Here is a 10,481-nt window from a genome sequence, read left to right as displayed (position 1 = left end):
AGCTACAAGATCAGGTCAGGGGCTAGGAATACTGCGGTGAGGAGCTCACCTCCTTACTCCCCAAAACCTGTGTACTGTCTACAAGGCACCAGTCAGGAGTGTGATGGAATACTCCCCACTTGCCTGGATGGGTGCAGCTCTAACAACACTTAAGAAGCTTGACACTACCCAGAACAAAGCAGCCCTTTTGATTGGCACTACATCCACAAATATCCACACTCTCTACCAACAACACTCAGTGTCTGTAGTGTGTACAATTTATGAGGTGCACTACAGAAATCCACCAAAGATTCTCAGACAGCACCTTCCAAACTTATGACCACTTCCACCTAGAAGGACAAAGGCAGCAGATATATGGGAACACCACCATCGGCAAATACCCCTCCAAGCCACTCACTATTCTGACTTGGAAATATGTCGCTGTTCCTTGTCTGTCACGGGGTCAAAGTCCTGGAATTCCCTTTCTCAGGGCATTGTGGGTCACAGAGTCAGGAACTGTGAGAATGGAATGAAATTCTGACAGGAAGTAGGGTTTGAGGAAGCAGTGTGCCCAAGTCTTGGCTGAGCTGAGCATGAATATATTGGTTGATTGCCTATCCCCAGATATGGAAATAGATCAGTCAAAGGAATGGAAGCAAATTCTCATCTTTCATCATCAAATCCCCCCCTTTGGCCTCATTCCTTTGTAACTGGGTGGAATGAAAATGTGAGATTGTCATTTTGGAAGGAGCCTGCTCTTACTTTCCCACTGCCCAGCACTTACTCCAATGCCCCAAAACCCATCAACCTCACTCATTTCTCTGTTTGCTCTTCCAGGGTTTGATGGAGAATTGGTCGGATGACAGCTGGAACTGTGGTTATCACTGGTGGAATACTAGCAACAGTGATACTGCTGTGTATCATCGGTGTACTTTGTTACTGTAGACTCCAGGTATGTTTACAAATGTCGCATGACTGACAGTAACCGGGGTGGGAGGGGGCTGCTAGCGTGGAGGGTGGAGGGATGGGAAAGATGAGTGAGTGGGCTCTGAATGATGAATGAATCCCTAGGGGTATCACAGAGAGTCTGTTAACTCCCTCTCAGTTTGGAATGCTTTGGCTGTGACCAAGGGTAGACTGTCAGTGAGAGTGTAAGCAGTGACCATGCTGTGAACAAAGAATCACAACCTATAATGCCTTCCCCAGTCTGAGGATGGTTCAAATTTATTTACAACCAAGGAAGTAGTTTTTGAATTGTATTCATCATTGCAATGTAAGAAACAGGGCTGTCAATTTAAATGGCATGTAAATAAATTACCTAGGCGAAAGTGAGGACTGTAGCTGTTGCAGATTAGAGACGAGAGTGTGGTGCTGGAATAGCACAGCAGGTCAAGCAGCATCCGAGGAGCAGGAAAATCGATGTTTTGGGCAAAAGGCCTTCATCAGATCCTGATGAAGGGCTTTTGCCCAAAACTTCAATTTTCCTGCTCCTCGGAGGTTGCCTGACCTGTGCTTTTCAGCACCACACTCTTAACTGTAAATAAATTATCCCCCATTTTCTGTGTACTTGATGAAAGGACGTATGGTTGGTCAGACATAAAGGGGATTTTGCCTTTATAGTGATTGTAATGCGATCAGCCAGGTGGACTTCATAGTTTCCTGATAGGGGCCTAGTCCAATCAGGAAGTCCTGGCTGACAGATATAAACAGGAGTGTCAGAGATTCTGAAAATAACAAATGATCCGATCACAGCAGGTCAGACAGCACCCATGGGGAGAGAGCAAACTAATGTTTCAAAACTAGATGACTCTTCACCAGAGCTGAGGTAGCAGAGATTCTGTTCATTCTGAGAGCTGGCTATGGGGAGCTGGATGAGTGTCAAGGACTCTCCACGTGTAAATAGAGGGTGACGTGGTGACAGGATAGTGGCCTCTGTGCGGTCATTTCACCCTTCACTTCTTCAAAATACTGCAGAGATGTCTCTTATTCTCTCTGAGAGGGCAGACGGGCCCTCAGTATAGCACTTCACCCAAAATACACCAGCAACTGACAGTGCAGCACCCTCTCAGTATGGAGTTGGGCGCTTGTGTCGGGTTAATTTATATTCTCAAGTCCCTGAAGCACTATGTATGCCAGTGAGCTTCACAAAACATGAAGTAGAATGGCTACTGACTGAGCAATAATTGATGCTGTACACAAGTAGCAGACAGCAGTGAATTAGATTCAGTGATGAGAGAACACAGCGGGCTAAACTACAATAAAACAAACAACTACAGATGCTGGAGGTCTGATACCAAAACAGAATTCATTGGAGAAACTCAGCAAGTCTGGGCAGCATCTGTGTGAAGAAAGCAGAGTTAACAACTCAAGTGACTTGTGACTCTTTATCAGAACTGTTGGCAGCTGGGAACATGACTTGGATGCAAACGTGGGGGGTATGGTTAGGAAGTTTGCAGATGACACCAAAATTGGAGGTCTAGTCGACAGTGAAGAAGTACATTGTGATCTTGATCGTATGGGCTAATGGGCTGAGGAGTGCCAGATGGAATTTAATTTAGATAAGGCAAATCAGAGCAGGACTTATACACTTAATGGTAAGGTCCGAGGGAGTGTTGCTGAACAAAGAGACCTTGGAGTGCAGGTTCATAGCTCCTTGAAAGTGGAGTTGCAGCTAGATTGGATAGTGAAGAAGGTGTTTGGTACGAGTACAGGAGTTGGGACGTCATTTTGCAGCTGTACAGGAATCGGTTAGGCCACCTTTGAAATATTGTGCGCAGTTCTGGTCTCCTTCCTATCGGAAGGATGTTGCAAAACTTGAAAGGACTCAGAGAAGATTTAAATGGATGTTGCCAGGGTTGGAGGATTTGAGCTCTAGGGAGACGCTGAATAGGCTGGGGCTGTTTTCCCTGGAGTGTTGGACCTGACAGTTGACCCATCATGAGGTGCATGGATAGGATAATTTACAATTTACCTGCAGCACTTCACTCAATATAGTCTCCTGTGTTCTCCACTCACAATGTGCTCTGCTATACTTTGGGAAGATGAAATCTAAGCGGGGTGACTGCTTTGCAGAACACTGAGACTCTGTCCTGAAAATGAACCTGAACTTCCAGTTGCCTGCTACATGAACACATTTGAACTATAATAGAACAAAGAACTACAGATGCTGGAAGTCTGAAACCAAAACAGAAATCACTGGAGAAACTCAGCAAGTCTGGGCAGCATCTGTGGGAAGAAAGCAGAGTGGATAGGATAAATAGACAAAGTCTTTTCCCTGGGGTGGGGGAGTCCAGAGTGAGTGAGCATAGGTTTAGGGTGAGAGGGAAAAGATATAAAAGGGACCTAAGGGGCAACTTTTTTTTTGTACAGAGGGTGGTATGTGTATGGAATGAGCTGCCAGAGGAAATGGTGGCAGCTGGTACAATTGCAACATTTAAAAGGCATCTGGATGTGTATATGAATAGGAAGGGTTTGGAGGGATAAGGGCCAAGTGCTGGCAAATGGGACTAGATTAATTTAGTGCTGTCCATCGCTATGACTCTACATAGAGTGGTGTTATTTATGCTGAAACAGAAGTGGAGGGTGAGGGTTAGGGAGAGATGAACAAATAAGTGGAGACAGAACCGAGAGGGAGAGAGAGAGAGAGAGATAAGAAAGGGGTAGTTAAACAAGGAGATTATGCATAGCAGGCCAGGATAGAAGCAAAATTGACAAAGAGATAATCAGAGCTATGAGCGAGTGAGAAAATGAGTTAATTGAGCTGAATGCAACCAGTATGATGTGATAATGAGCCTGGGAGGACGTGAGAATGGGTGCATGTGCTAAAAGAATCCCTTGTCATAATAGGACTTGGTGTGGGGCTGGGTGAAAAACATGGAAGGAAGAAAGCAGGGTCTGAAGTTATTGAACTCAATGTCGAGTCCGAGAGACTGCAGGATCCCCAAGTGGAAAATTAGATGTTGTTGTCTGAGCTTGCACTGAGGCTCGCTGAAACACTGCAACAAACTCGCGACAGAAACGTTTGTGTCTGAGCCACAGTGGTGTGTTCAAGTAGCAGGCAACTGGAAGTTCAGGCTCATCTTTAGGACAGAGCCTCAGTGTTCTGCAAAACAGTCACCCCCGCCTAGATTTCATCTTCTCAATGTAGAGCAGAGCACATTGTTAGCGGAGAACACCATAGACTATATTGAGTGAAGTGCTGCAGGTAAATTGCTGCCTTATGTGGAAGGTGTGTCTTAGGGCATTGGATAATGAGGCAGGAGGAGGTAAACAGGCGATTGTATGGGAAGGTGCTGTGGGGGTATGAGAGGGTGTTGGGAGTGGAAGGGGGGGAGGATCAAGGTGTCCCAGAGGGAACAGTCCCTGCGGAATTCTGACAAAGGAGGGGACAGGAGGGGAGTATGCATCTGGTGGTGGCAACCTGTTGGATATGGTGGAAATGGCAATTTATAATTCGTGGGATGCGAAGACTGGTGGGCTGTTAAGTGAGGGCCAGAGGGACTCTGTCATTGCTGTGGGAGGAAGGAGAAGGAGTAAGGGCCGAAGTGCGGGAGATGGGTCAGACACCACAAAGAGCCCTTGTTGACCACAGTGCTTCGGAACCCTCAGTTGGGGAAGAAGGTAGACATTTCTGAGGCAGCCCCTGCAGAAGATGGCATTGTCAAAACACATGTGACAGAGACAGAGAAACTGGAAGAATGGGATGGAGTCTTTACAGGAAGCAGAGTGTGAGGATGTATAGTCAAGGTAACTGTGGGAATCGGTGAGTTTGTAGCGTATATCGATGGCCAGCCTATCCCCAGAAATGGAAACAGAGATGTCCAGGAAGGGAAGGGAGGTGATGGACCAGGAAAAGGTGAGGGCAGGATGGAAATTGGAAGCAAAACTGATTAATTTTTCCAAGCAGGCTAACCCACTGTTTTCCTCAGTACTGCAACAACTCATCCATTTATAAAGCAGCAACAATAATGCAGGTCATTTGCTGGAGCATTTTTAAATTTAACTCAGCACTGAGTCACTCAAGGAGATTCTAGGACAGATGGCCTACAGACTGGTGTAAGAGCTAGATACCAAGGTGGGCGTAAGCATAGTTTTACAGCAGGTAGGAGAGGTGGAATGATTTAGGCAGGGAATTCCACACCTCCCAGACACAGGGAGCTACAGACACAACCACCCAATGGTGAAACGATTAAAATCAAGGATGTGCAAAAATTTGAAAAACACAGAGATCTGGAAGTTTTCAGGGTCGCAGGACATTAAAGAGATAGGGAGGAGGTAAACAGGCTTGTGGTACACCTTCTGCGATTGCATAGGAAGGTGCTGTGGGGTTATGAGGTGGTGTCGGAGGTGGAGGAGGAGCGGACCAAGGTATCTCATAGGGAACAGTCCTTGTGGAAGGCTGACAGAGGAGGGGAGGGAAATATGCATCTGGAGGCGGTGGAAACGGCAAATTATAATTCTTTGGATGCAGAGGCTGGTGGGGTAGTAAGAAATTGGAAATCTAGAATAAAAATAGCAGCACTGTTGGTCAGGGAATTAACATGTAAGCTTGAGGGTGTCAGATGAGGGGGATTTGGTGAGAGTCAGGGTAAGGGCAGCAGAATTTTAGGTTTGCATGTGAGATGCCAGGCAGGAGATAATTGGAAGTGGGCAAAGCAAGCTGTTTATTGCTGGCTTCACCTGACGCAAGTTTCCTGTCTCTTTGTTCCCCTCCCAGTATTACTGCTGCAAGAAGGATGAATCCGACGACGAGGAGGAATGTTCGGACATACCCGCTCACCCACACATCCCTTGCAACTCATGCAACGCGCATGTCATGGACGGATTGGTCCCTCAATTGGCACTGCCAGGGGAGCCTAGCCAGACACTCACAAGGGGCTCATGCCCCAGTTGCACGCCCTTTTATGTTCGAACCGCTGACGAGATGCGCAACGGGGGCGAACGTATCTCATACACTCCTGCCCGCTACAAAGAGCCAGGGCTGCCCCTCAAGGTGCCGTCACTTCAAGGTTTCCCGATGAGCCGGCAGAACACCGTGCGGGAGATGTTTGTGGGCGTCAGGGCTATAAGTACTGAGGTGTGAACTGGGGCACCAGGGAGATGGAGAGAAGGAGACGATTTTAGTTTTCTCTATTAAGTGGAAGTAAAAGAGAGTTTGCAAAAAACAACACATGGCCTTGGACCACAGGTTCCAATAAAGGAATTCACCCCTTTCTATTCTCATCGATGAAGGCCCAGCACTCCTCCTGCTCTGCAGGGCATCCACCTGAACGTTCTTCCCTCAGGACTAACAACACAAGACAAGCAACAAAGCCTGTCTCGCTGCACGCTTTTTTTGAAACGTTCACGTGTTTTTGGAAACCATCTGCAAAGAAAGTGTGGTTCCTCTTTCTTTACGAAGAGGCCAAGGGCACTGTCTTTCAAAATGTCTGTAAGGCCTGAAGGTGACACCAGTTAACCGGCTTGGAATCTAAGCATCAAAGAAGGACAAGTGCCATTTCACTGTTTTCGCTTCCGCTGTCACGTCAGCTCACTATTGTTGACAACGGATCATCACACGGTATCCTCGGATGTTGTTCACCTGGTTGCGTTCTGTACCAGATTGTAGGCTTTGCTGCTCAGCTCCCAGTTACTAACTCGACCTTTCTTTTAAAACTCCCCTTCCTGCTCCTCCAGCATCACTGACTGCCCATTCCACCTCGTCCACTCTCGTCCCAAGCCAGTAGACGGGGCCGTTGTTGGGAGAAGGAAGAGAGTTTGAGCTCCTGGATATGGTTGCGGGTTTTCCCAAGTCCATTCACTCTGTTTTTCTGCCAACCCTTCTGAATTTTCGATATGGGGCGTGGGGGTGGGTGGGGAATGAAGGAGGAAAATCCTGGCGACCAGGCGGGATGGTCGAAGGTGGAAGATATTATGGCGAAAGCTCCAAGAGTGCATCTAACCGGAGTTGGCAGGAGCTAAAGAGAGAAGGAGATAGTGGCTGAGAAAAGGAACAATCCCTATGGAAAGATGTATGATAGACTGGAGGATCAGGCCAGGCTCCAGTGACTGTCTACTCTCAGTTGGCTTGTTGACTCTCAGTGCCTGTCCCTACACTAGGGAAATGTATTGATTTGATTAGTTTACCTAGGTACAGTGAAATGTGCACATACAAAGTGTATTAGGGTAATAGAGCAGAACGAGGAATACAGTGTTACAGCTGCACAGAAGGTTGCACCAAGAGCAACATTAAATTTAAAACATGAGAGGTGAATTCAAAATAATAGCGGGGAAGAAGCTGTTCTTGAATATGTTAGCACGAATGTTTCAGCTTTAGGACCCTCTGCCTCATGGAAGAGGCTGGAAGATATTATAACTAGGTTGGGGAGGGGGGGTGTCTTTGATGATGTTGGCTGCCTTCCCGAGGCAGTGAGAGGCGTAGATAGAGTCAATGGACGGAAGGCTGGCTTGCATGCTGGACTGGACTGTGTTCATAACTCTCTGTAGTTTCTTATGGGCCTGGGCAGAGCAGTTGCCATACCAAGCCGTGATGTATCTGGGTGGACCAAGATGGTCAGATCTTTATGGACATGCCAAATTTCCTTAGCCTCCTGAGGAAGTCGAGGCATTGCAGCATCCACTAGGACAGAAGCATTGAACTGCGTTGTTGGAGGTCAAGGATGGAGTGGAGTTTGATGTTGCTAAGATGAGTCGTCTTTCTGCATTAAAGTTGCTGGGCTGGAGGTTAGTGTTTTTTGGGTAATGGGATAGATGAAAGAGGGTTTCACAATGACATAGGTTTTTGGGTAGTCAGTTCCAATAAAGGAAGATTGCTGTTTACTAATCAGTCAATGAGAGATAGTATCCAGTCTGAGAGAAGATTCTTGATGTTTCTGATGCTCAGGAACTCTCTTCCTCTTTCCTATTATGAGATATTGGCCCTACAATTAGGGATCTCCTTCTCTCTTCCATCCAAAAACATATGCTTTCGAAAGCATGGTCTAATTGCCTAAGGGCGGTCTGACCATTTGCTGGTTTGATCAGTATATCCATGTAACACTGATGCTCATGGGATAAATTACCGAATGACTAACTACTCAGCTTCCCGTCAGAATGCGGAATACGCTTTTAATCCATCCCCAGTCAAGTTCAGTCCTTCTCAAAGTGAAAGGGTCCTGCTTCTTCCCAAGCTTCACTGTTTCACATTCACTTCCCAAACACCATTTCACATTCCCAACATAGCTGGGTGGCCGCGTTACCTTGAAAGCGGTAAACTGAGTACTAAGCAAAGTTTCTTGTGAAGCTGTGTGTGCTGGTTTTCTGGTCGAGCCAACAGCTTTCTGCAGTGGGTAATGTCATCATCACAGAGATGTTCATGAGCTTTGTATTTCACTTCTGTTTCATGACTATGTTTACAAGGAAATGCCAATGCCCTGTGTGTGTCTCAGAGCATGTGGGAGGTGTGTGTGTGTGTGTGTGTGTGTGTGTGTGTGTCCGTCCGTCCACACTGGAACACCCAAAGAGTGAAATCACCTCATCATGTGGTTCATCTGCTGAAATCAGCAGGTTTCAGAGAGAGAGAGAGAGAGAGACTGAAGGTTTGCTTTCCACCTTGGCAGGCTGGGTTTAAAACAAGCCTCAGCTATTGGGATGGATGTCTCCTCTGTTCCGTGACCTAAAGGATCTTAAACAGATGTACACTGGCATGGTTCCATCTCCTTGCTGATTATTCTGCACAAATGAGGGCCAAGAAAGACCTCAATGATGGGAATTGGAAATGTCACCTCAGTGTTTCGGGGGGAAAGGGAAAACACTTGTGAAGTTAAAAGATATTGGTGGAGCTGCTAAACTGTTTCAACCCAAGCTCTACCTTAGCCAAAAGCAATAGAAGATGGAAGGTGCTGAGGAGTGGACATGCACCATTGGCCAGCAACGTCATCGTAACTAGCACAAGATCTGATCTACATGCTCAATTCCTCCAATTGTTAGCAACATGGGGAACAGTAACTAGTCCTCAGCACAAGCTCAAGGAGACAGGTAGCAACAACAGATTGTCACAATGAAATAACAACTTAATAAATCCAATAATTTCAGTAGTACATTTCAAAAGAGTGCACGAGTTTAAAATAACAGTTGTTCCTTGGGAATTATGTGATGGGGAGTTTATTCTGGTGGTGAGGATGAGACGTTTGATGACATCTTCTTACAGGATCATCCAATGTCAAATTGTATTGATCAGCTTTCCACTCTGCTCAGCCAGAACCTGCTAATTTTGTGGATTGGAGTTGGATTACGATATAATCCCCTGCTGGCTCTGTAGACAAGGCATTTCTGTTTCACAAACACACTCCCTTGGTATCCTAAACATTGAAACATTAAGGTGAAAGTAGCTCTTACTTTGAAAATTGTGTGTGTGTGTGTGTGTGTGTGTGTGTGTGTGTGTATTGGTATGTATATGCGTGTCTGTGAGTGTGTATGTGCCTGTGTGTGTGAGAGAGATTCTGTATGTGTGTCTGTGTGTGTGTGTGTGAGAGAGTGTGTGTCTGTGTGTGTGCGTATGTGTGTTTCTGAAGTGTGAATGAGTGTGTGTGTGAGAGAGAGAGAAAGTGTGCGCGTGTGTGTGTTAGTACCAGCTGAGCAGAACATCAAACCTTTGATGGTTAAAGTGACAATGCTGCCTCTCTCCCTTCCCTTCGCTCTGAAGAAGATCTTCCTGGTGCCAATGTTCGTTTGCCAGTCAAGTCACCAGTTTGTCAACCACTCATGTGCCAACTGCCCTTCACTCTATATTTTACTTCATTACCTTCTCCCCTTTTTGTATCTAATTTTTCATTCATCGTTTCATTCGACAGCTTGCATGTATTCTCCCTATTTCCCCAAGAATTTGCTCTTCCCTTATTCTCTGCTGCCGTCCCTCACTCATACCAAGGCTTTCAATTTTCTGATTCCCATCCAGTCTGTTTCCCACTAATTGGCTCTCCTTCTCTGACATATTTTTCCTCCCTCCTCCTTAGCTACTGTGTTCTCTGCCAGACTAGTGCACTGTCCCACACTAACTCAAGTCGACAGATCAATGGTCCGTGGAATAGACCCCTCCAGCTCCAAACCTCAAGACATATCAAACCCAACAACATCTGAGCTCTCTGAAATAGCGGGGTGGAGCAAGAGAAGGTCATGTTCATTGGTTTTAAGAAAGTAACAGGATCTGATTTTACAAAACATTTCTCATCTGAGTTTGCAATGCGCTGCATGCTGGATGCACAGTAATAGTTTCATTTCTGTAAATGCAACATCCCCAGCTATACTGAGGAGATTGTCCATAAACCAAAGGTTCCTGTTTAAGGAAGACATGGGGATTTTTTTTCCCCCCTATTCAAGGGTTATTAGCTTGTGGAAGTCTCTTCCCCAGAGTGTAGTGGAGACAGGGTCATTGAATACTTTTCAGGCTGAATTAAATAGATTCCTGATTCAAAGGTTATTAGTATTAGACGGGAAAGTATAGACCATAATCTTAGCAGCCAGGA

At 46.1% G+C, this 10,481-nt stretch overlaps 1 protein-coding gene across 1 annotated transcript; it reads left to right on the top strand.

Moving 5' to 3' along the window:
• Window positions 1-838: 838 nt before the first annotated feature.
• Window positions 839-6,061, top strand: LOC132818652 (protein FAM163A-like). The gene is made up of 2 exons (XM_060829666.1): window positions 839-931; window positions 5,696-6,061. Exons 1-2 carry the CDS (start codon window positions 839-841, stop codon window positions 6,059-6,061), a joined length of 459 nt encoding a protein of 152 aa, XP_060685649.1.
• The last annotated feature ends 4,420 nt before the right edge of the window (window positions 6,062-10,481 follow it).

The sequence above is a fragment of the Hemiscyllium ocellatum genome, chromosome 9 (assembly GCF_020745735.1).
Source record: "Hemiscyllium ocellatum isolate sHemOce1 chromosome 9, sHemOce1.pat.X.cur, whole genome shotgun sequence".
NCBI classification, from domain to species: domain Eukaryota; kingdom Metazoa; phylum Chordata; class Chondrichthyes; order Orectolobiformes; family Hemiscylliidae; genus Hemiscyllium; species Hemiscyllium ocellatum.
Note: the sequence above shows the minus strand (reverse complement) of the source record. Positions and strands in the feature narration are given on the sequence as shown.

What these genes read in the sequence shown, in the direction of transcription:
- LOC132818652 (XM_060829666.1), top strand. Translation starts at nt 839, where the DNA reads ATGACAGCTGGAACTGTGGTTATCACTGGTGGAATACTAGCAACAGTG. An exon ending in TTTGTTACTGTAGACTCCAG is followed by an intron (nt 932 to 5,695) that starts GTATGTTTACAA and finishes TTCCCCTCCCAG; the next exon opens with TATTACTGCTGCAAGAAGGA.